General features: G+C 35.1%; 1 protein-coding gene across 1 annotated transcript; it reads right to left on the bottom strand.

Moving 5' to 3' along the window:
• Window positions 1-860: 860 nt before the first annotated feature.
• On the bottom strand, window positions 861-26603 carry LOC121314210 (glutamate decarboxylase 1-like). Its single transcript, XM_041247234.1, has 15 exons — window positions 26435-26603; window positions 22626-22781; window positions 21202-21444; window positions 16738-16828; window positions 16435-16547; window positions 15768-15883; window positions 11950-12029; window positions 11399-11453; window positions 9992-10108; window positions 8464-8528; window positions 8048-8126; window positions 7649-7798; window positions 6992-7099; window positions 6274-6363; window positions 861-1854 (listed from the first exon to the last, which is right to left on the bottom strand). The coding sequence occupies exons 1-15, from the start codon at window positions 26448-26450 to the stop codon at window positions 1681-1683; spliced, it is 1653 nt and encodes a 550-aa protein (XP_041103168.1). The 5' UTR covers window positions 26451-26603; the 3' UTR covers window positions 861-1680.
• Between the last annotated feature and the right edge of the window lie 384 nt (window positions 26604-26987).

The following is a 26987-nucleotide window of genomic DNA, read 5'->3' as shown; positions in this document are numbered from 1 at the left end:
AGGGTTTCCTTCCCTTAAACAGAATCTACGTGATGCAAATGAACTAGAGAAGTTAAAATTCTGTCTTGAGTAGGAAAGCGTTTAAGAGAATATCCTTCTTGCCTTTCACTACACACACAAGCTAATGTACTTTGAATTTATCCAAAGATAACATTTTGGATAGCAATTTTGACAACCTTACTGTATTGGATGTGACATTTACTAAATTGTGAGTTGCTGAAATGAACTAGGATTTATTTTCAAGTTTATCTCACAAATATCTTACTTAACATGACAAAATATACCCCCAAAATAAAAATGTAACATGAGTAGAGGATTAATCCAGGAATATGGCAAAATGTAATTTTGTTAAATTAATAATGTATATAATTTATACTAATGTTACTTACATTGTATACTTCAAATATTAAAATGAAGCCACTTTGTAGGACTAATAAATTATACACTGAAGCTCAAAACAATGTACAATGCTAATAATGTATTTATTGATACATGAAAATGGGGAAACAACAATTGAATACAGTATACATTGAAGCCCAAGTGATAAACAAAAGCTGTTTATCAGTGTACAGTTGTTGCTGACAGTGTACACCTATGGTCAAAAGTTTTGCATCACCTAGAATTTATGATTGACACATAAAAAAAAAAAAACTACAGAAATCTAGGTCTTTTATTTAACATTGTGTAATCAAAGAAAATTAAAAAATTATATTGCAGAAGTCTGGTGGAAGCCATAACAGTACAATATTTCATGTTAGATTTCGAAATGTCAGATTTTTAAATTTATATTAGTTTTTCATTAAGCATATACAAAACTGCAAAGCGGTATGTAATTAAATATGTTAATCCAACTATTCAGCAGGTTTTATTCAACTCTTTGAAATTAAATGAATTAATTCTATAGAGTGATGCAAAACTTTTGGCCATAACTGTATGATAGACTGTGGTTGCCACACTCAGCTAAGGTTTCACAATATTTCGGGTTACTCAGTTGAGACTCTTATGATGAAAATGTTTATCAAATAAAATACTGATTTACAGATTCGCAAAGGGCGCGGTTATTGCATAATTCAGTATAACTAAGATGTGGTAAATCAAAGACTATAACAACTGCTTTATTACACAACAATGGTAGCGGCCTGGACCCTTGACTTCTATCAGACATACAGGTTCTTCTTGCTCACGTCCTAACTGTTACAATTGTTACAGTACAACAGATTTTCAGACCAATTGCAAAGCATGTATATCATTAGTAAACTAATCATTTATTAAAATGCATACAGATCCTTAATGTACATTATCATTTCTAATCAACTTTTTTAATGTAATTACAATACATACAATATGTGCAAACTGGAAGATTATTAAGTCAACCTCTTGGAAAAAGTGTGTAATGTTGTGCACCCATCAGTAAATACAACCCTAACATGATATAAACTGGAAGAAAGTAAGTTACAAGTTAAAGTTCTTGAAACTTTTGACCCCGAAATGCTTACCTACTCAATGTCACACAATGCATTTACTGCACAGTACCTTTAACAAACATTTTGAACCTACAGACTTGTTCATTTAAACAATTTCTGCTTATCAAGAACGACCCCATAAGAACATGCCCAGTTACATGCAATGGATAGCCCCATTGTCAAGCAGAATCTAGAGGCTCTAAACAGATGCTATCATTCACAGATCGTTTCCCAGCCTCACTATCTCTTCAATGAGGAAATCAACATCTGCCTTGCTTGTGGCTGGGTTGGAAAAAACACACCTGAAGAAATTCACATTTTCTCCTTGTGGCTGGTAGCCAATCATTGCTGTTCCTTCTTCCATCATCTTTGCTTTTATCCTTGGGGCAACCTATTATAAAATAGACCAAAACCAGTTTAAGTGGCATATATCTGGATCTCACTATATAGCTTATCTGGCACCAAAGACTTAATTAAATCAAAGGCCATACTGTAAATAATGGTTATAAGACAGGTTAGGTGAAGTGGGCCAATATAATGAGTTGTAGCGAGTCAACAGTGACTTGAAATCTCAAGTTTTAAAGTAAGTAGCTTCAAATATTATTTTAGTTGTTTTACATTGTACATGTACCTTACTGTGTAATGATTCATAATAATCTGAATGGTTCTGATTTCTTGCTCCAATATCAACAGCGCTAATGAGCAGATTTCATTTGTGATCTGAGTGAGCAGAAAAATTCACTCTGAGCCAGTCAGTTACTTAATACACCCACTGACTGCCCTGTTTTTAAGGGGATTCAGACAATAAGACTCAACAGAACACACATTTTTAAAATGTCAGTAAGTTGACATTGTTGTCATTGCTATGCTCAAACTCCTCTTGTTTTTAGTTCTTGAAAAAACAGACCAGCATTGAAGATTGACAATTGTAAAGTTAAAAAAAATGTTATGTTATAAACTATGTTTGAAATGTGTGTCTACACCTTTAAATTACAGGTTTAAATGAATGCATATTGATGCAGGTTGACCTTTATGTAGGGGATACAGGAAGTGACAATAAGAGAAACGTGAGTGAGACTTGCAAGCTGCACTAAGTCTATTTTGCTCTGTGTACACATCCTCATACCCTGTACTTTCCCAATAAGCCTTTTGAACCACCTATTAATACACAAGCCTTACACAACCTTCCCAAAGCCAAAGGACTTTGTTAATAGAAGCCACCTCAGAAGAACAACTACTGTTTATTTCTGTTGGGGTTGGGTGAGTTTAGCAACGGTTGATTGGTAATGGAACATAAAATATCACAGAGCGGGTTGACCTGTCTGTACTGCTAGTAACAGGCAGTTTAAAATATGTACATCTCAAGTATTCTTAAGACAAATACACTTCCCACAGGAATACATTATCAAGGAGGTTATGTGCAATTACTTGTCTTGAGTGTTTTTAAAAAATGTATGTATTTTTTGGTATCATAAATTGTTATTGCCTTTTAGTTATTGAGAATAATAGAAACACATTTTAAACGGAAATAACTTATTTTGCATGGTGGCAGATGTTGCCACATGAGTGATGTATAAACATGATGAATCTTTACTGTAGACTTTCCTACTGTTTTGCAGTTTATGTATTTTATCCTCCCACTGAAAATCTGACAGATCACACTCTGTGTTGGAGGATGGCAAATGGTGAGGTGATGAAGATGGAGGGACACTGAAATTAGCGAGTGTGGTGATGATATTTAGAGGAGTGGATGGTGAAGGTGAATTGATGAGGAGGTGAGGATTATCAGGTCTTGACTGACTATATGGAGCTGACTAGAACAGAAAAAGGGGATTCCCTCTGCAGACTGGATGACAGATGAAGTTGTCAGATAATACACCTATGTGGGGCTATATAACATCAACCGAAAGGCTTAACAGGTGAAGCTAGATTGCAGTTGCCAAATTAAACTTATTTCTTTTAAAGAAAATAATAAAGAAAATAAAGTTATTTATCTTAAATACTTGGTTTTGGACTGACATATAAAATGTGTGCCTTTCAAAAAATAAATAAAACAATCAGTCTTGAATACAAGTACGCTGGAGGCTATTATTGTCTAAAAAATAATTAAATTATAAGCATGACATACATTCATTATATGAAATAGTATTTTTTGAAAAAAAAAAATAGTAAAGCAATAAAAAGAATTTAAAATAATTTTGGTGGAGATGTAATTAACTAAAATATAAGGCATCAGTAAGAAGGTTTTTAAGGCAGTCCTCGCTGCTTGAAATACTGTAAATGTGGCTTGTGAATTTCTGGAGCATACAGCGCCTATAGGAAGTATTCACCCCCCTTTGGACATTTTCACAGTTTGTTGCATCACAACCTGAAATCTTGGTGCATTTAAATGGGATTTTTTTTCTTTGTTTACACAACCTACTCAACACTTTCAATGTGTGAAAAAATGAGATAAGTATTCACCCCCTTTGCTATTACACTCAGGTGTAATGAATTGCCTTCAGAATTCACACAGCAAGTTAAATGGAGTCCATATGTGTGCAATTAAAGTGGTTCACATAATTTCAGATTAAATACACCTGACTCTGTAAGATCCCACAGTTTGTAGTGCATTCAAAGCAAAGATACTACCATGAAGACCAAGGAGCTTTCAAAACAACTCCGGGATAAAGTTGTGGAAAGGAACAGATCAGTGGGGAGGGGTATAAAAAATTTCAAAGGCACTGAATATCCCTTGAAGCATAGTCAAGTCGATCATTAAGAAGTGGAATGTAAACGGCACCAACCAGAATCTGCTTAGAGCAGGCCATCCTCCCAAACTGAGCAGTCGGGTAAGAAGGGCATTTGTCAGAGAAGCCACCAAGAGGCCAATGACAACTCTGAAAGACCTACAGCATTCTATGGCTGAATGTGTCAACAATAGCTGAAGTACTCCACAAATCTGGCCTGGATGGAAGAGTGGCAAGAACGAAGCTATTTCTGAAAAAGCCTATATAAAATCCTGCTTGGAATTTGCAAAAATGCATGTGGGAGACATTGAAAAGATGTGGCAAAAGATTCTGTGGTTCGATGAAACAAAAATGGAACTATTTGGCCTAAATGCAAAGTGTTATGTCTGGCTGAAACCTAACACAGCACATCACCCAGGTAACATCATCCCTACTGTGAAGCATGGTGGTGGCAGCATCGTGCTATGGAGATGCTTGTCATCGGCTAGGACTGGGAACCTTGTCAGGGTAGAGGGCAAAATGGATGGAGCTAAATACAGGTAAATCCTAGAAAGAAACCTGATAAAGACCTAAGACTGGGACAGAGATTCACCTTTCAGCAGGACAATGACCATCAAACACACAGCCAAAGCGACACTGGAGTTGCTTAAAAACAAGAAAGTGTCCTAGAGTGGCCCAGTCAAAGTCTGGACTTGAATCCGATTGAGAATCTGTGGCAAGACTTGAAGATTGCTGTCCACCAAAGATCCCGATCCAACTTGACAGAGCTGGAACAATATTACCAAGAAGAATGGGCGAATATTGCATGATCCAGGTGTGCAAACCTAGTTGAGACTTACCCCAAAAGACTCACAGCTGTAATTGGTGCCAAAGGTGGTTCTATCAAGTATCTACTCAGGGGGGTGAATACTTATCTAACCAAGAAATTTCCGTTTTTTTATTTTTCATTAACTGTTGTTTCACAATAACAATTCTCTTGCCTCTTCAAAGTGTTGAGTAGGTTATGTAAATCAAACGAAAAAAAAAAAATCCCATTTAAATGCATCAAGATTTCAGGTTGTAACACAACAAACTGTGAAAACGTCCAAGGGGGTGAATACTTACTCTAGACACTGTATGTGTGGTTGGCTGACAGCTCCTACAGTCTTGTCTCCTCCACTGCAAGCCATATATGACATCAGAAGGCTTTCTAGTGTTTTAATTTGAAGCCAATTTCTCAGCTTTGTCTTCCTGTTACTGATAGTGCTGAATGTTCTTTCTACTGTTGCATTAGATATGGGTAATGTATCAGCATAGCCAATGTAAGTAAAGACACATCAAACCAGAACGATTAATCTATTGCTTGTTTTGTGTTCTTGTTAGTTAAGTTGCATATTTTGAACACAAATAGAATTTACATATTGCATATTGCAATGCTGGCTCCAGGGATCAACCACAGTACAGCCTCCCTAGTGCATGACAACCATCTGGACTGAGCTGAATAGGGCACTTCTCTGGGGTCTAAAATAATCAATATATGATAAAAAATCCAATTATTCAACTACTGGTAGATAATGCACAGTTATTGTTTTAGAAGACAAGGGGAGATTATATAATTCCTAGTAAGAAATAATTATAGAGTGTGTTTGTAGTTAAGTAATTAAAGCTATGAATACATTTACAATTCATTTTAAAATGTTTTGTTAATGTGCCAGGAGATAACGAAGGTGACTGACTTTGTGAAATGGTGTACACACGTGAATGAATCACTGACAAATATAGTCACTTCATTGTTAATAAATAAATGTTGGTGTAAAAGGAATCTGTTAACTTTTATACCTGAAAGGAAAAACAAATATATAACAGGTGGCAGTAAAGTGGTTAAAGCAATTTCAAATCCTGAAAAGGCTGATTTAGAGAACAATTCATATATAATTAAATATTGGTTCAACACAATCTAGAACCACCCAGAATGACTGCAAACAGAACACAATAGTAAGGAAAATGAAATAAAACTGCACTGCATAGGTAGACTTTTGAAGGTCACATTTTCTACAAAATTAACTGTAAAATAAAATAAAAAAGCAATGCTAATGTCATACCTCATGAAGTCTCTTGCTTCTCTCTTGGCCATTTGGCAATTCTCTGAGACTTGGTGGAACGTACCAAAAGCAAACATTGCTATGCTCAGGCTGAAATTAGACAAACATTTCAGGAATGATTTACTTTTAATGATAAACTATAAATGTATATATCCATCACACAGAAATCAAAGGGGTGGAAACCAAATGTGCCGAGGGACAGGATTAGACATGTTTTACTGTGCTTCATTTATGTGGTTACCTGTGTATTTTCTTTTTTTTTTTTTTTTTTTTTTTTAACTTTTTGTGCTGTTCAATCTTGTACAGTGGTATTTGGTTTACTTTGGTATAATATTGTTTATATATTTCGTTTATATGTTTTGTCATTGTTGCTTAAACATTAATCTTGAAGAGCACTGTAAAAGAGCAACTTGAAAGCTGTCCTTAAGAAAGAACCCACCTTACCAAATGTGGGTTCTACAATTGAATAGATGTGTTTTTATACTAATGTTAAATGACACACACCCTACAATTCACTTGCGTTTTAGTTTTAATACCAAGAAATTGAGGAGCATAGTGAATTTTTGTTTTAATACCAACATTAAAACCCACCTGAGTAGAGAATTTAGATTTTAGTGTTAAATCGTGTCAGTATCAAAGGGGTGTTGAGCTATACCAGTGAAAACCGCTGCCATGTTTTGCTTTCTGATGGTAGTTAAATGTCTTTAAAGAAACTTACTTTGCTATCAAATACAAGTTTAAAATCAACTCTCTGCTTCAGATTGTTGTACAAGTACTCAGCATTATCCAGACACTTATTGACTTGTACTTCAAACCCTGCTGCACCCTGCAAAAGAAAACAAATTCCTTTGACAGCAAACAAACAAGAGGTGTCAAGGGTAGTGGTATGCAATCTAAGGTCCTAATGGCATAAAGCACAAATCTTTAACGTATCTTGAAGAATGACAATCTGGTACAGTGCAAGGTTAAATACAGCCTGTTCTATGTTGGAGTCCTGTTGATGTACAAGACAGTAACTAACATGAAACGTGATTTTGCATTGCTTTATCCAATTATGGCACATACACTGTAATTTTAAGACAACAATTATATAGGTGCAGTTTGTGTAATTGTTTGGCAGAGGTTACTTCTTTGGATGTGCCTGACCCCATAAAGCCATCTAATCTTAAATTATTTCTCTGCTCAAATTGCTGGTTTGACCTCTTATGACATTACTGGCCTCCTATTTATGCCACAGGCACTTCTTGTGTACCATCATGCACCATATTGGGCCCCATTTACAACTTGCATATTTGTCAGCAGTAACCTGGTAAGTTAACATTAACAGTTACATTGGCCTGCAGAGATCTGTGACCTCCTTTACCTCTGTTCTTACCTTAGCCTTCCACATTAACCAGAATTTAAAGACGTCAACGTGCCTGCCGCACTGAATGGCCTTGTCTCCAGTGTCATAGGAAACATCGTAATGTTTGTCAGGCTGAAACAGGTAGTCTGCACAGAGCTGGTTACACAGCTGGAGGAGACCCTGCAATATAATAGTTACTGGTGATTGCTCAAAATTAATTGGCACTGTACACATTAAAAAAGGAAATCAGTAACGACAATGCCAGACTTCATTGAACACTTTGGTCTCCTATATTTTTGTAAAACACATGCAACAATTTAACAGTTCAAAGCATGTAGATTAGGGTTTCATAGAGGTTTTTTTCAGATTCTAAATGGACATTATCTATACTTCTTTCTTGTGTTGAGACAATGAGAATAGAGTCTTTACCTTTTCTCGAACGAGTATGGCAGAACATTGAAGTGGAGCACCCATGAGTTTATGAGGATTCCAGGTAACAGAGCTGGCTCTGAAATATAAAACAATACGTGTGAATTCTCAGCAAGGCTAGCCATGAATGTACAATACACAACAGGTCTCAGTGCAGTGCCAGTAGTGTCTGTGAGCATAACATTTGTGTTATTTACTTGCTATATATGAATGGGGATATGGACTCTATTTTTCAAACACAATGCTACACATTTAGAAATTTACATTTTTCTGTAAAAAAATGCAATTATTCAAAAGACAGTAAGAAAAAAACATAGCTGGCCTATGAAAGTGCTAAGAAAATGCATTTAAATAATTTATCAATACTTTTAAGTATTGTTTGTGCACCAATAATTGTGCCTGCTATGTTTAAGTACCTCTCTATGCCGCTGAGTTTCACAGAGTGCTTTCTTGACATCAAAAGACCACCACCCCATGCTGCCTATGGAGAGAAAAAAATGAAAATTAAATTATGTGGTGTTTTTTGTGCTAAACCCATGCAAGATTTTTTTCACATTAATGTTGGTTTCTATTCTGCTTTGTCTCACTCTCCTTATATCTTATCCATTTTCACCTTTAATTTATATGGCTGGATTATCTCCTAACAATACAGTGCAATCCAGTGAACATTAAATGCAGGGAATTGCAATGTGTGTATTCCTGTGAAGTATACATACTATCCCTAAAATTAAGTACAGTAAACGCTTTATTAAGAACAATTTTTGGATTTGTATGTATGAAATATATTATATAAACAGATAAAGACATAGCGAAAGGTGGTAAACTAGTTAACTGAATCTTATTATTAAAAGGTAATTTAAGAATAATATTTTATATTTGCTGAAGCCAACATCAGTTCCTTTCCTCTCCCTTTTTTCTTTGCATCTGTAAATGTCTTTGGTTATATGCACTAAACAATGAAGATTATTACCATAACAAATAGGGAATCTGATAAGTGTTGCTCAGTATTACAGCAAGGGCAATCTTTTTTTTTTTTTTTTTTTAGTTTTTACAGTTCTTATGCAACCAAACATGTGCTAATGTTTTTCCTGTATTTTGATTAATTACCTTTCTTACAAAATGTGATGAAATCTATTAATTCATATCTATTAGATATGTAGAAACATACCATAACAATACCATTTATCATTATTATGAAATAGTTTCTTTTTTTTTTTTATTCTGGTAAACTACAGCACCAAGATTTAACCACCCAAGCTAACGAATCTAAGAGGAGTTATTTAAATACAATGATTTATTTCTGTCTGGCTTCCTCTTATTTTCTGTAATCAATATGGATAATGGCTCCTGTCAGTTTTGTTGCTACTCAAGCATCAACCTCAAATTAAATGATGCATCTCACACAATGTGTGATACACTGCTGGGTAAAGATACAGCCTAATTAGGGTACCTACACACAATCCCAGCTTGATAGACGTGCAGGAGGACTAGCATGCTGTTAAATTGGATCATTCTCTAGTTTTTCCAAATTGAAGGTCAACTTAAGTTAAAAAGTATACTATACATATTCCCTGAAATACTGTATGCGAACGTGATTTTGTTCTGAAGAAACCCAGGCTGTGCACTGGAGTGAAAAGAATGAGAAAGTACATATTTTTACACTGTGTATCTCCTGTAAAACTAAACATGATACCTGGCCTGCATATATCAAGTGTTGACAGTTGGTGGCAGTGTGGGAATTAAAAAATCAAAAGGTTCTGTGCTAAACTGAGCAAAATGATCCCTCTTCCATGCATTATTCAACATTCTATTCTCTAGTATGATTTTATCAAAATGGAATGTAATATTACTGAATCTAAATAAAAGTTATATCAATGTTCTGTTTTGCATATCCCTATTATTGTTTGGCATAACATTTAGTCATGATCTCTTCAGTGATCTTACATCAACATGCATCCACAGTTTGTACTTCTCGCAAATGTCTGCAATCTCACTTAGAGGATCAATTGCTCCATATACTGTAGTACCAGCTGTAGCATTCACATAAAAAGGAACAAAACCCTGTTTAAAAAAACAGATGGAGAAAGTTAATGTATATATTAGCTTTACTGAGCCATTAGCATGCAAGCCCTCATTGTCTAAGACTGATGCAGAAAAGCTTACACATGCCTTTATTTCATCAGGATTAGATTACTGTAATGCTTTTTTTGCAGGTATCTCCTCTTAGGTTATCAACAGGTTACAATATGTTCAAAACAGTGCTGCCAATATTCTCACTAAGACCAAGAAACATGAGCATATATCTCCTGTCCTTGCTTCTCTCTGCTAGTCAAATATAGGATTGATTTTAAGGTTTTATTTTTTACTAACTTACATTCTCAAAGCCCTGCCTATTTTAGGGATTTCCTTCACTACCACATACCTAAACGGAAATTTAGATCTGGTAACAATGTTCTTTTGTCTGTGCCTAAGACTCATCTATGTACTGTGGGTGACAATGTTCTTTTGTCTGTGCCTAAGACTCGTCTACGTACTGTGAGTGGTCAGGCTTTCTGCTCTTTAGCCCCATGCCTATGAAACGCCCTGCTGGGTTATTTGAAAAACTGTGACTCAGTTGATATTTTTAAATCTAATCTTAAAATGTACTTCTTTCGATTGGCTTTCTGTAAATGATTTGTTGTTCTTACTGTTTGTCTACTGAAATGCCTGTTTTCATGCTGCTTTGTGATTTTTAAATGAAAAGCGCTATATAAATAAAATGTATTGTTATATTAAATTTAAATATTGCAATGATACATGTAAATAAACTAGGTAACATTTTGCTTGCACTTGTTGTATTTGTGCTAGGTTTAAACATACATACCAAATGTAAAGTGACATTTGAAAGTTAGAAGGATTTACAAGGATTTTGCAAGATGTATTTACATCAAAAGACCTGAGATTTGATTGGGTAGACAAGAGTGGGTAATGACATGTTTGTCATCAACAGACTTGTACTTTTTTGAAATTCTGAGGATTATGTAATGCTGCTAATTCTACACAGTACAAACACTAGAATAAATGGAGAAGGTTTTGTGGCTGGCTACATCTACATTACATAATGGCATACACACAGGATAAAGGAAGAACTTTTATGTAATAGTTTCCATAATTGTGTTTGCCTTTGCAAAAACAAGATAATGTACTGCCTCTTGGTCCTAACGATATGTACTAAAAGGCAGCTCAGTCCACATCTCTTTCTCTATGTTCACTTCCTCTCTACATACAAAAAGCTCTGTAAATAAATGAAGTCGACGTAAATTATAATTAACAACTAGCCATCTACCTAACCAAACCAGAAACAGCACACACCTTCATTTCAGTTTCCATGATTTTCGATTCCAGTTCAGAGGGGATCATTTTTCCCCTAAAAACACGCAAAAACATAAAATCGTACTTTACATTTTTCTCTGCTGTGATCCTTAATTTCAGTAACTTGTTTTTTGTGTGGTCATTGGGCAAGTTAGGCCTTGGGTCCAGCTCATGTGTTCAAATTCAAACATAAAGCACACAATTTGCACAACTTACAGGGAACTTGATCAGCTTAAAAGATGGGATCAAAAAATGCTGAATGCTTCACAAGCCAATGTAACCCAGAAAGTGTTATTAGTCACTGACCAGGGTGTTAGAACCCTGTACGCTACACCAAAAATATGATCTGTGAATTAATTACCTTTAGTCTTTGTTAACTATTCTCGGAACTGTTAGTTGGTGACAATGGTTTGTGGGTATCTAGTCACCTAATTAAAAAGCAAATTAAGACTGTAGACAGAATTACAAAATTAGATGAAGCTCATTTTTTTTTTTACTCATCTTTGTGCATTACTACATTAAATACAAACAACTTATACTTTAAATCTTACCTCTCGTTACATTTGACGAAAATAACATTTTCTGTTCCAATTCCTAGAACAGCAGCAGTCTTTTTGATGGAATAGTGGCTCTGAAATCAATGAATACATGAATAAATAAATATAACAACAACCAAAAAAGAAGGAAATCCTCAATCTGAAGATTTGATATTTATAAAGTGCTGCTGTTTCTTCGAGTTATCCCCATTTTTTATAATATATCCTCTTTTGTACATCTTTACGTGGCTGATGGCTTTATTCTAACTTTGGTTCGATTACTATTACTTGGAACTGTCAATTATTGGGAGGATTTCACAAGAACACAAAGGGATTATGGAGTTATTCATGTTTTTTTTATTTTTTATTTGGACTTTTAGGAAATTAAAATGGTTATAGCAAAATAAGAAATACATACATACATATTTTGTGCAGTGTAAAGAAATACATATTAATTTAAAACACGAGTAATAGATTTGGTTAAAGAAATTTGCTAGTTTGTGCTCCCTTATTCATTTAAGCTTGAGTGTAATTGGCTCTATCACTTCAATGCCTTCTTTCCTGTCATTAACCAACCAGCCCCCACCCCCCATGCTTTGCCTCCAGTAACTTGATTTTACCCCTGAAATGACCTTGGAAATGAAACATTAACAGACTGCCAGAAAATAAGTCAAGAATGTATTTTGTTTTTTGCCTGAATTTTGCACACATGGTTAACTATGCACACAATATGATACGGCCCTTGTATTTTCAGTTTATGTATATGTAGGTGCAGTATAGCCCCCGAAGAGTTCTTGCTCATTGCCATGAATAAGAGCTGCTTGCATTTCCTTCCCACAATCTTACTAGAAAACAACACTGCAGAGTGGCTGGGAGTTCATCTCTAGCATTCTAGAAGTCTTCAATAGTTTCACCAGATGAAACCGGACAATTTTTTCAGTTTTGGTTCTTTCCGATGTACATGATTTAGCTTTTTGGATTTGTCTGATTGGCATACATTACTTTCAGTCAATCGCAATTGTTCATTTTTTTGACAGTTGATCGTTATTGATTATTTCTGTTGCACACTGTGAGTGTGGCTGATTTTACAAATACTTTAAAGCGTAATAACTGTTTGTCTTTAATTTAATAAAGCTAAATATTTTAGGTTACCTATGTGCTGACTGTCTTTGTCTTCTTGAAGAAGAAAAAAACACAGCATATAGAAAATTAACTTGTTAGCTACAAGCACCCGTGGCTTTAAACAGCCCTGTTCCAGTACCTGTATCATTCTTTGAATCATCAACATATTCCTATCCCTTGAAGTTGTCAACAGGATCTGCTCTGTTGTGTCAAACAGGTATTTGTGGTCACTGTTGACAAGAGTATGGTGAAGTTATGTTATGGGGAAACCTTCTCTTTTGTGTCCTTACCCAACATAGACTCAAAAATGCCATCATGAAAAGCGCATAAAACAAAGACTTTGCAGTTGCGTTTCAGATTTATAGAAGACAGTAACTATAAAGCACAAACAAGCTCACACCACAATATTTCTGGCAGAGTCGTCATCTGCTCTCCATGTTACGAGACCAAACAGTGTCTCCCTCTGTGCTGAACAGTATTAGCAGTTTTTTGCTCTATTCCTTTTTGTCTGTATGTAAAATCCCAACAGAAGAAGTTGGCTGGAGCCAGGTCTTTGAGCTGTAATGCCCTTGACCTTGGCATTCTATTCCTCAGTTTATTACAAATGCAGATTCCATAAATGTTTCCAGATCCAAGCCTAAGACCTTATTTATTAGTATATTTGTATAATATATCTATATCTATATCTATATATATATATATATATATATATATCTATATATATATATATATATATATATATATATATATATATATATATATCATCATATATTTTCGACCAATGGTTTTCTATAATATATAAATTTCATGTGAATGTATTTTAAATTTTGATTTCCATAGTTAATTATATTACCACAGAGCCCTGTTTGTGAGGTTATGCAAATATGATATTTTCCCATATTGAATGTAATGTTACTATGAATGCATGCTTGTTCAAAACTTCTTAAAACAAACTTAAAATAGCAGTCTCAGATGGTATTAATCTATGACTGTTTTCTGTGATGTACACAATCAAAAGGAAGCGTTCAGAGATAGGTTGGTCCAGTTTATGTAAACTTAACTTTTCCTACTTTTACATTTTGTATAATTCCAGAAATTAATTGATATATTTTTCCGTCTTCAATCAGAAAGGGAAGTATTTTCAATTGTTTTTAACTAGAATAAAAAAAAGCTTTTTTATCAAAATTGTAAAGCCAAACCAGAATTGTGTCTGAAGTCATTCACCCTTTCAATGTAATTGTTTACCTTTGATTTTAATAGTGTTTTTACCTAGTGATGTTGGAATACTATGGTTATATGTATGTCTTTGACACATTAAAGTATGGTTGCAAGTTCAACGTAATGGGGTGAACAACCACTGTCTGAGTAAGTGTCGCAGACCATTTCAGACTTTATTCCTGCTCACCAGATTGTTTAGTTATGACTCATTCGATTTGTGAACAGATAGGTTGTGCCGTGATACTAGTGGTGCTTCATGCATGACTGCTGTGCAGGTTTCTCGCATAAAACCAGACACATTAGGATTTCCTAAGGTTGAATATTTTTTGCAAAATGCTACTTTTGCAAATCAGAATACAAGTAGGCTAATTCAATTAGTGCCATAGGCAATACTAAAATGCTATAAAAAGTAATGATGGGCACCAATATCAATATGGACAATAACTTCCATATTGTGCGATTTAAAAGAATTCTCATATGGGAAGTTCGCAACTACATATTTTTTATTGCTAATACTGCTAAGAATACAAACACAGTATAATCAAGTTTATTTTATATTAAGATACAATACACTCTATACATACCAATTATTGTCAGTCTCGTAGGCAAAGAAAAACACACTAAAATATTATTTAACCATTTTATTCCACTGATTTGTGTTTAGGTACCAAACGCTACTTGCATTCTGCATTAACTCTGGCACAATTGACCATCCGTAAATTGATGATGGGTCGTACAGAATTTTGCATCCTGCTTTATTTTGAGATATGCGCGTGGCATTTCATTTAATTTTGTCTGTGTATTTACTTATGCTATTATTCATTTACTTACCGCCGTGAATTTCTGTATTGTAAACGAGATACACTTTTTAGATATCAAAACAGTATGAAAACATCAAAACACATCTCAAAATAATGCAAAATTCAGGATGACACCATACCTAATACTTAGTTTTAGAGGTGTCGTGAGTCAGCATTTACACACAGAGCCACTTAAGATTCAATTACATCAGAATAGCTAGAAAAACGAACAACCCTGAAAGGCATGGAAATATTACGGTTTTGATGTGGATGATGATGAAATTGTAAAAGATAACACAACCGTGTTTTTTTTACACATGGATTTATGAAGCAAAACAGAGGTACCATGATTAGTAGTTTTAGTGCTTTTCAAAATGTGTAAATTCAGTTTACACACCTGTGTGTGTTTATTGTTTATAATATTGAATATTGAATTATATATATATATATATATATAATATATATATATATATAATATATATCTATATATATATATATATATATATAAGTTAACACACTAGTACAAAAAACACAAAACCTTCTGAAACTTAGTAGATATAGCCTTAAGAAAGTTAAATAGTTATATTGTATTCTTTTTTATCAATATAACATTTTCATATAGTTGCCCACCACTACTAGCATAAAAAAAAAAAAATATAAATAAAAAAAATAAAAAAAAAAAACACCACACACATGTTCAGATGTAAATAGCACCAGTCTGGGGACAGAAGCCATTCCTTTCATCTTCACCTCAGGAAAACGGTAATACCGAGCCAGCAACACACTGTAAAGATTAGATATGGATCCACCTAAGAAAATCAAAATAAGAACAAGATGTCATTCTTTTAAAGCTTTATAAGAACATAATGAAAAAAAGGAAAAAAAAAAAAACACAAGGAAAAAAAAAAAACTTGACAAAAACAAAATACATGGGGTCCAATATTTATTTTGGTTTGTGTGCAGTATGAATCTAATGCCCCATTCATGGCCATCTTGGAAATCTGAGCTTCATGCACAACTCATTTCTAAAGCATTCTTGCACAGACAACAAAGCAGTATCTTTATCACAACTGTGTAAGAATAGTGGCACCATAATGAGAACGTAATGTGAGGGGAAGTAACAACAGAAAGGTCAATTACTAATTAAAGAGGTGCATTCCTTACACCAGAAAAGACAATATAGCTCTAGTTTAGACTACATTAGCTGGCTGTAGTGTTGAGTTGTTACCGCTCCAAACCTTTTATTATTTTTGTATTGCAATACTCAATGTGTATATTCTGCTAAGATACATTACAACATCCTACACAAGTAGATGTCTGCTTACTGCAATAGGTTTCTTGCACACAATGGTCTACTAACCAGGTGAGAAAATGCCATCTCCCTTTTCTGATGGCCAGCCAATCTTTTCAAACATTTTCTTGAGGAGGATTTCTTCCATCATTATAAAAACTGGTGATATTTCAAATGTAAATCTGCAAAAGTGTCATACTGGTATGATTAAACTGTAGTTAAATGCAAATCAATAGGCACAGTACCTCCATACAGTACATTTATCATTTTTGGCTTTTCTGTTCTTTCAAAATGCTAAACTGTTCCAGTCAGTCTGTACATTTTGTCAGCCAGTAACCCAACAATTTCAAAATACAGTACAACATTGCTTACATGTTTGTGTTGGCAGTTGCTGTCAGCCATTCACCGGCTAACCCAATAACATCAAGCCCAGTTGACAGCTGGTTAAAAAAACGAGGGTGACCTGCAGAAAACAATACATAGACAGAAGGTAACAATGGAGCTAATGTTATTGGGAATACATGGGCATTAAAATGGGCCGGTATAAAATTTTCACGTTGTGATAACCGTCCAAAAAATATCATGGTAACCTCAATATTACGGTATACAATCAAGTTCATGCAAGTTATAAAAGTTACTAAAAATTGAGAAATTCTACTGGAACTTACTTAAAAAATAACACACACACACACACACACACACACACACTCCAGCAGGTATGTGTAAGAATTGTGACACTGGTGATAAAAGCATGAAAACTGGCAAAAAGTTCGACATTGACTAAACTCGGAGATTTGTCCTATGACGGTCGGGTGGCCCTTTTATAAAATGGCCACTGTCAGTTACTAGCGAAATTGTATTTATGTAGTGTTTGGTTTGCAAAATTCAAATATTGGTGTTATATGAACTTTAATTCATTTTAATTGCCAATAAAATGTCATACAATCTCAAACTCACAATTATACTGTGGTATTTATTTAGCCAGAGAATAGAACAAAGAAAACAGAGGAAAGCAGTCGCAGTCACACTTTATTTAAAACTTAGCCATCTGAGAAATCACCATGCAAGTCTCACTCAGCATATATATATATATATATATATATATATATATATATATATATATATATATATATATATATACATACACACACACAGTGCCTTGCAAAAGTATTCAGACCCCTGACCAATTCTCTCATATTACTGAATTACAAATGGTACATTGAAATTTCGTTCTGTTCGATATTTTATTTTAAAACACTTAAACTCAAAATCAGTTACTGTAAGGTGACATTGGTTTTATGTTGGGAAATATCTTGCTTGCATAAGTATTCAACCCCCACACATTAATATTTGGTAGAGCCACCTTTCGCTGCAATAACAGCTTTAAGTCTTTTGGGGTAAGTATGTACCAGCTTTGCACACAGTGTCGGAGTGATTTTGGCCCATTCTTCTTGGCAGATTTCTGCTCGAATTAATGGGTTTAAATAAATACATCCTAGCTTCCATTTTGTAGCGCTAACTAAACTTAGCAGGATATGTAACTTTCAGACAATATCCGGCTTACTGTCTTTAAATATCTTATTCACAAATGTAATATATTTTGTTTTAACTTACATGGTATTCAGGTCTATAGAGGAGACCAGGGTTGGTTGTAACAGTGCCTATAGCTTTAACACTAGATTGTGCTCGCTCATGGGATGTGTGTTTAGTTGTACTGAAGTCCACATTTTTTTTGCTTTGGCTAACTGGTTGAAGAATGCATATGAATTTCAGCACAATATTTAATTGGCATTCGCATATCACATAAGGTATGTCATTCAAGCTGATTGGGAAAACTAAAAAGCAACACAACATTTTTATTTAGATTAGAAAAATCACAGATATTTGTTATTTACACGTATAGGGACAGTGTTAATTTTTTTTTACTGACTTTCCATAAGAGGAAGACAAAGACACTATTACAGCTCTAGTCTGGCTTTATTTGCTTACAAAAGTCAGTCAGTCCTTCAGCCAACGCCTCAATTACTAAAATAATTATTATTGTTTTTGTCTGGAAGCATAAACTGTGTTTATGTATCTGTGGAGGGGTGCCCCACCCATGTGTGTGTTTTGTGTTTTATGTTGTATGTGGGCTGTTTATATGTATGTGTGTAGTGGTGCACAAAGTGTGGGTTATGTACAGTGGCTTGCGAAAGTATTGACCCCACTTGGCATTTTTCCTATTTTGTTGCCTTACAACCTGGAATTAAAATTGATTTTTATTTGGATTTCATGTAATGGACATACACAAAATAGTCCAAATTGGTGAAGTGAAATGAAAAAAATAACTTGTTTAAAAAAATTCTAAAAAATAAATAACAGAAAAGTGGTGCGTGCATATGTATTCACCCCCTTTGCTATTAAGCCTCTAAATAAGATCTGGTGCAACCAATTACCTTCAGAAGTCACATAATTAGTTAAATAAAGCCCACCTGTGTGCAATCTAAGTGTCACATGATCTGTCACATGATCTCAGTATATGTACACCTGTTCTGAAAGGCCCCAGAGTCTGCAACACCACTAACCAAGGGGCACCACCAAGCAAGCGGCACCATGAAGACCAAGGAAATCTCCAAACAGGTCAGGGACAAAGTTGTGGAGAAGAACAGATCAGGGTTGGGTTATAAAAAAATATCCGAAACTTTGAACATCCCATGGAGCACCATTAAAGCCATTATTAAAAAATGGAAAGAATATGGCACCACAACAAACCTGGCAAGAGAGGGCCGCCCACCAAAACTCACGGACCAGGCAAGGAGGGCATTAATCAGAGGCAACAAAGAGACCAAAGATAACCCTGAAGGAGCTGCAAAGCTCCACAGCGGAGATTGCAGTATCTGTCCATAGGACCACTTTAAGCCGTACACTCCACAGAGCTGGGCTTTACGGAAGACTGGCCAGAAAAAAGCCATTGCAGATTGCAGTATCTGTCCATAGGACCACTTTAAGCCGTACACTCCAACATGTATGCTAGATGCAGAGGCTTATAACGGAACAGAACTGCCAGAAAAAAAAGCCATTGCTTAAAGAAAAAAATAAGCAAACACGTTTTGTGTTCGCCAAAAGGCATGTGGGAGACTCCCCAAACATATGGAAGAAGGTACTCTGTTCAGATGAGACTAAAATTGAGCTTTTTGGCCAACAAGGAAAACGATATATCTGGCGCAAACCCAACACCTCTCATCACCCCAAGAACACCACCCCCACAGTGAAGCATGGTGGTGGCAGCATCATGCTGTGGGGATGTTTTTCATCGACAGGGACTGGTAAACTGGTCAGAATTGAAGGAATGATGGATGGTGCTAAAAACAGGGAAATTCTTGAGAGAAACCTGTTTCAGTCTTCCAGAGATTTGAGACTGGGATGGAGGTTCACCTTCCAGCAGGACAATGACCCTAAGCATACTGCTAAAGCAACACTCGAGTGGTTTAAGGGGAAACATTTAAATGTCTTGGAATGGCCTAGTCAAAGCCCAGACCTCAATCCAATTGAGAATCTGTGGCATGACTTAAAGATTGCTGTACACCAGCGGAACCCATCCAACATGAAGGAGATGGAACATTTTTGCCTTGAAGAATGGGCAAAAATCCCAGTGGCTAGATGTGCCAAGCTTATAGATACATACCCCAAGAGACTTGCAGCTGTAATTGCTGCAAAAGGTGGCTCTACAGAGTATTGACTATGGGGGGGTGAATACTTATGCACGCTCAAGTTTTCTGTTTTTTTGTCTTATTTCTTGTTGGTTTCACAATATAAAATATTTTGCATCTTCAAAGTGGTAGGCATGTTGTGTAAATCAAATGATACAAACCCCCAAAAAATCAATTTTAATTCCAGGTTGTAAGGCAACAAAATAGGAAAAATGCCAAGGGGAGTCAATACTTTTGCAAGCCACTGTAGCACAGGTGATTTAAATTGTATACTTGTATTTAAGCACGGGGATTACACAAGCACTTCCCGTGCAAATTAAACTGGGTGTTTGTATTAGAATAATAAATATAACAATTGCTACTCATGCAGGAGGACCCGCACGATACTTGTTTTGGTTCATCCACTGTTTGTCTGTCTATTTATTTTGGTTAATCTTTGTTGTATTTACAATAAACCGGCGCACCAGCGCATTTATTCATACCTCAGTGCTGTGTGTGCTACTCCTTCCTGGCCTGACGTCACCACACAAGCCAGCCTGTTCACAGTATAACACATATCACTTGCCATTTTAGAAGGTGGTAAATTGGTGCAAGGCAAAACAGGTTGTGATATGTATTTCTAATATCTATCAGCTAGTTATGGCGGGAACATAGACGTGGATTTTTGGCTTCCAATTAATAATGTGCATCAATGTTCACTCACATATTCAGCTCATTTCTCCACAATAAAGAAAACATTACTCAGTACCGCTGTTTTCACATCGCTTCTCTTATGGATCAACCAATGAGCACTGACAGAAAGCCAAATGGGTGGAGATTTGGAATGCAAATGCCCTACCCAATTCGTTTAATAATGATTGACACATAAGCTTCCAAATAACTTGTCATGATCTTACACAGGTCAATAGGCCATCCATAGGCTCATTTCGAGAATATTTTAATGAGTTAGTTGTTGTGTCGAGACTGCTTTCCAACAGAAAGTACTGGCATCAAAATAAGTCCCAGTACTGATGACCACTGAATTTCACCCCTGGTTCCAGCCCCTGTTTTTGTTTCAATAAACGTGAGTCTGATTCAAGGAAATTGCAGCAAGTTCTCCCCAGAAGATAATATTACTATTACTCTTATTTATTTGTGAAAATCGTACCTGTTTTAACTCCATATTTTAAGGTGTCTCTGCAGTCCACAAGAAGCTGTTCTAAATTTTCAGGATTATCAGACAGCTCCAAAGTAAATCCTTCAAGACCGTCCTTGAGCTGATGTGGATAGTGGAAGTCCAGAACTTTGGTGTTTCTGTCAAAGGATTTGCTGACATAGTTTAGAAGTATGTGGACCACTTCAAAGAGGAATTGCTTAGTGTTTTCCTCACCATTCTTTGCTGGCAACAAGTCTACGGAAAAATGGGAAACAATTTAATAGGCAGGAATCATTTTAGTGATACATGATCTATATAGTTCCAGTATCTTTGTGAAATATAGCCTGGTTAATTTGGGATACCTCCCTGCACCTGTCTTAATTGTCTTCTATACTGTATTTGCTGTAAAACAGTGTGTACTGTATAGTGGAACATGATGTGGTGGTAGTATGTTTAAAATACTCATTTTCATTTTCTGGTTTCATATTCTGTTTGTCCGAGAAGACATGACCATTCAGGCAACTCATCTTATATATTTAAACTATGCTCAAAAGAACAGATACAGACTTGTTGAAAAGTACATTATCATAGTCTTTTTACCACACGTTCCCTTGCAGGCATAACATTAACTGTGACAGCTGGTATGAGACTAATGCTGTCTAAACAACATAGTACATGTGAAAGCCAGTATGACATCTACTCTTACAAGCTGAACAAATGTAAGACGATTGCCCAGTAAGTAGAAACCCTGTTCATCTGGTTGCCTTAACATTCTTCAATATAATTTTCTGTGCATGGTTGTGAGGTATATTGAAGCAGTTCCTGAGGTTCAGAATGTAGAACTGGTGAGAATCAGGGTGTGGCAACCTTATGCACAGGGAAAGATTGTGACTCTGTGCTAACTGCTTACTAGGCTAGTGTCTTACCACTGTACCAGCTGGTCTGGATTGTAAGAGTAGTTTTGACAAACAGTACTTGGGTTTCACATGCAGAATCTCATTTTAAAAACTCTCTACAAATATCTATGTTTTTCTGTGCATTTTGAATATGGTTGAATATATAATAGACTGAATTGCAAGAATATGACAAGAAACGATCATATAGAATATAAGTTCAAACAACGAAAAGCTAGCACCACTGGTTTTAGGTACTTAAAACCCCTAGCAGTAATTTGTATATTGTCCACACAAGACATACATCTTACCATTAGGAGCAGAAGGAAAGCCTAGAGCAAGTACAAAGTATAAGGTCAACTAACAGAAACTCAGAGTATAGAAATTAGAGACACTTAAACAGCCTGTATGTACTATAGATAAAATTGCCTTTTCTACAGAAGTTTCTCCAATTCCACCATCGTTTACACTACAGTATGTACATAAAAGACAGCAGAGAAGGAATTATGTTGTTTTGGTCCTAAATTTCAAGAATTCTCTTACCCCGGCCATACATTGTAGAAAAGTTGGTGGTTCTGGTCTCAGTATTAGATTGCCTTTCTCTATTTTCATTTTCTGATGGGAGGATATGCTGCTGAGTTTTTAGCCATAAAGGGTCCTCTTTATGTTTTCCTTCAGCCTTCAGTGTGTCAATTAAACCTGGGAAAGAGCAGAAAATAAAGAAAAACACACCATTTAACAGTCACATACATTCACATTATTTTACAATGTCCAAAGAGCAAGGAAAATTATACAAGCAATATTTTGGAAAACTGAATACTACTTTTTGTCAATATTAGCAGTACAATAAATAAAAACATTTTACATAGAGTTTACAGTTTAGAGGTGAAACATCTAAGCTGTATAGGAGTTTGCAGAAAGAGACAAACATATTATTTTGTATAAACATGGGAGAGAAGGTTGGCTCAAACAGGAACCAAAAGAAGGTAATTGAGAAAAAGAAAATGTCTAAATAGTTTAGAATAGTGATACAATTGATAGAATTTATATCAATTGAAATTCTGAAATATAAATATGTCCAAAATATTTGGCCTGGTTCCAAAAAAAACATTAACACTTTCAATTTTGTGGATTTTTAGAAGCATTCATTGGACCAAACCAAGAAACTATTCAGGGCACACTGTAGCTGCTTGGCACAATTCTTTAGTGATTTCTGACCATTCAACACAAAATTGTTCCAGTTCATTCAAATTCAAAGGACTTCTCTTGTGCACAGCCTTCAACTCATACCAAAGATTCTAAATTGGACAGAGATCAGGACTTTCACTAGGCCATTCCAGAACCTTGATTTTATTCTTCTTTAACCATTCTGAAGTAGATTTTGATCTTTGATTTGCTTCGTTGTTGTGTTGGAACATCCAGTTGCACTTTAAACCAAGTTTTTTAGCGACGGGTTTCAGATGATTGGCCAGTATCTTTTGGTATGCTATGGAATCCATTTTACCATGTATTGGAGCTAAATTTCCTGTGCCATTTGAAGAAAATTAGCCCCACAGAAGGATATTACCACTTCCATGCTTGACAGCAGGTGTGGTGTTTTTTTCTTTATATGCCTCACCAGACTTTCTCCAAACATAACGACAATCAGTGTGACCAAATAGCTCGATTTTTTTGTTAACCAGAGGTGAAAGTAACTCATTTCCTACCGGTACTGTATTATTGTTCAGTCCCGTCCTCCACCCCCACCCCCACCCCCACCTCATCATCCCGATTTAAATATAGATCAGATAGTAGTATTACTATTTTAATGTGATAAACACATAACCAGAATGTTCAAACAAATAATCCATAAGATTGTTTTTATTTTTGAATAGCTCTAACACAACCTAAACTATTATTCTGCTGTTATGTTGCTGAGCACACCGCTGCAGTTTTGTACTTTAAAAAAAGGTGATACAATCACAAAACAAGGATGATTTATCAATTTTACTGTTTCTGATCAGGACAAAAAAATATGGTTATTTTTGCTCTACGGTGCACCTGTAGGGACGAATTCTGGATTCATACTTTTACTTAACTCCTTCACACCGTATCACAGTCTATCATTCTACCATGTAATAAAGTGGTGTAGTTGTATACCCTTGCTTAGGTATTCACTTCAATTCAGGCCACTAAGATTTACAAAAGCTGCAAGAGTTTCCACTGCAAGGAATATTATATCTAATAATATATTATATATATATATATATATATATATATATATATATATATATATATATATATATATTTTTTTTCTTTTAGGAATGCTTCTTCATGCACCGAAAATGTCACCGGCCTACCCTGGGACGGTTACCATGGTGATCACAGCTCTGTCATCCTAAGTACGGTGTGATTTGTCAAATTTCCAGTGTTTATGGGGGGTATAATAGACAAACAACAAAAAGCCTTGATACATCTGTAGTACACAATTTTAAAAAAATTAAAGAGAATTACTAAGTTACTTATTTATTATACCGAATCACCTGCTTTAAAAAAAACAAAAAAAAAAACAGGAATTGCCTAATCTGCCATCATGCAGAATAAATGCAGTTATTTTTTATGGGTACTGTCATACTTGCCAACATTTGGAAATTTTACTAGTAAATCGGGACTGCCCTGACCATATAGGGAGTGTTGGCTTGTCTGTACAGTATCAAAAGGCAATAACAAAAACTACTTGCGTTACAGCAACTAAAATAATGTTAAAACACACTCAGGACAAGTACTTGCATTGTTGCACATAACCTCATTGATAGCTGCGCAGTGTAACAACAATAAACGGAACATAATACCTTTATTCCATTTAGTCCATTTATTCACACAAATGGAAGATTCTGAAATTCCAGGAGCAATTAGAGAGCTGCTTATGCTGCCAGCGGACCACGTTTCAAGACCCTAGGTGGTTTAGAACCCCCTTTACCACACCAGATAGATTGTCCTTTCTTACTCTTTTGAAGGTGATTGACCCAGAGTCTTCAAACACTTGGAACTTCCAAAATTACTGTACCCCTAGTTTTAAAAGGCTGTTTATTTAAATATAAGATAATACTTTGGATTTATATAGCACCTTTCATCCCATAGGATACCAAAGCTCTTTATACAGCAGCTATTCTGTGCCAGCAGCAGTTAAAGTGGGAGAAGTGAGGAATTGCTTAGCCAATTGAAGACAGTATAATCGTAAACCTCGAAAAACTACTCACTTCTAAATCTTTTGTAGTCATTTTTGTATTACTCTAGTATAAATACATGTTAATTGGAATTCATATGTTGTTTTTTTCTGACTATGTGAACGAAAAGACACACATTTGCCCGTTTTCCCATTGGAAATAGTGATATTTTGAAATATCACTGTCCTGGTCACAAAAGCAAAGTTTGTGGGGAATAATAGCAATTTTCTATACTTTTGAGGCATAAGCAATTAGGAAATAACACTTACTACCCAGGAACAAACAAAAAAAAAAAAAACTGTTACACGGTGCAATCAGGCAGTTTGTTAAGCACCCCTTTAAAAAGAATCTAATTCCAGTGAAAGTTCCTTCTATTATCAGGTGACAAGTTTAACCTGGAATACAAAGTACAGTGATGTTCCAAAGGAGTACTCTGAAGAACAAATCTACAAATCCTGTTAAACACTGTACCACTCTTCTTCAGTGACTCCTTACTAGCAGTCATATAAATCACATCACTGTAATCCAGAATAGGAAACAAAAGATGCTTAGCTAATTTAAACATTTGTGTAAAGTTTACACAGTGACACTGACCATACAACAATCCGAGTTTTCCCCCAATTTTACTACATATTTCTTTTATGTGTTTTTCAAATTTAAGAGTTGTATCAACATTGACTCCTAAGTACTTAAAAGTATCAACTCCCTCCAAAGGTGTATTATTACAAGTAACAATAATAAAATTTAGTATTTAGTACTTAGTACTTTTAGTACTACAGCATATACGACTCAAGATTTAAACAAAAAACACTCTTTATGTTCTTTAGAATGGGCTTTGGAGTATTGATTTTGAGACTGTTCCATGTGAAGTATGAAAAAATATTACAGTAGCAGTCTTGACATAAAAAGCACTTGCAAACTGAACACCAACTAATATAAAATGTATTAGTGTATGGAATAATTGGTTGCCCAAACTCAAAAATACATTCTAACTATGTTGCATGTCTCCAAAACAAGAACTAACATATTTCATGACACTTTTGTAAACCCTGCACAAGCTTAAGCAATTGGAACCAGTAATTTACACTTAATGTTTGCATATTATCAAACATATAATGCCCATAGCATGACTTGTATAGCACTTACTTGCTGGGGTTTCCATATCAATGTCTTTCTGTCTCTTCTGACTGAGTGGTTAGTAAATGTCACCATGAGCTTGTATTCCTGACCACAAGAACTGAAGTATTCTGTCTCTTGTCAAGTGGTTTAAATAAGGTGTGTGGTGCAGGTGGGAGGAGATAGGGAGAATACCTTCCTGGGGACTTGGAGTTGGCCAAACCTGTTTGAAAGCAGACTGGGTATGTGTATTAGCTTTGATTTGTTTCTTTGTTTTGTTTAAATATTTTTTACCACGTGTCATCTAGGCAAGCGTTATAGCTGGGATTTTGTCACGGGAATATATTGAAAAGCACGGGAGGGAGTCTAGGCATGCGAATTGAAAATGTAACTGTTTGTAAATACAATTCTACATAAAAATAATGAGTCACTTTAAAAGCAGAAGAAAAAATGAAATTAATCTCAGTGTTTTTATTATTATTATTATTATTATTATTATTATTATTATTATTATCACAACACCAAGGTGAACCGAAATTATGAACTCGTCACTTCATTCAAGTCTTTAATCCTGTGAAATAGG

The sequence above is a fragment of the Polyodon spathula genome, chromosome 4 (assembly GCF_017654505.1).
Source record: "Polyodon spathula isolate WHYD16114869_AA chromosome 4, ASM1765450v1, whole genome shotgun sequence".
Classification (NCBI taxonomy): domain Eukaryota; kingdom Metazoa; phylum Chordata; class Actinopteri; order Acipenseriformes; family Polyodontidae; genus Polyodon; species Polyodon spathula.
The sequence above is the reverse complement of the archived record's forward strand: the minus strand, read 5'-3'. Positions and strand labels throughout refer to the sequence as shown.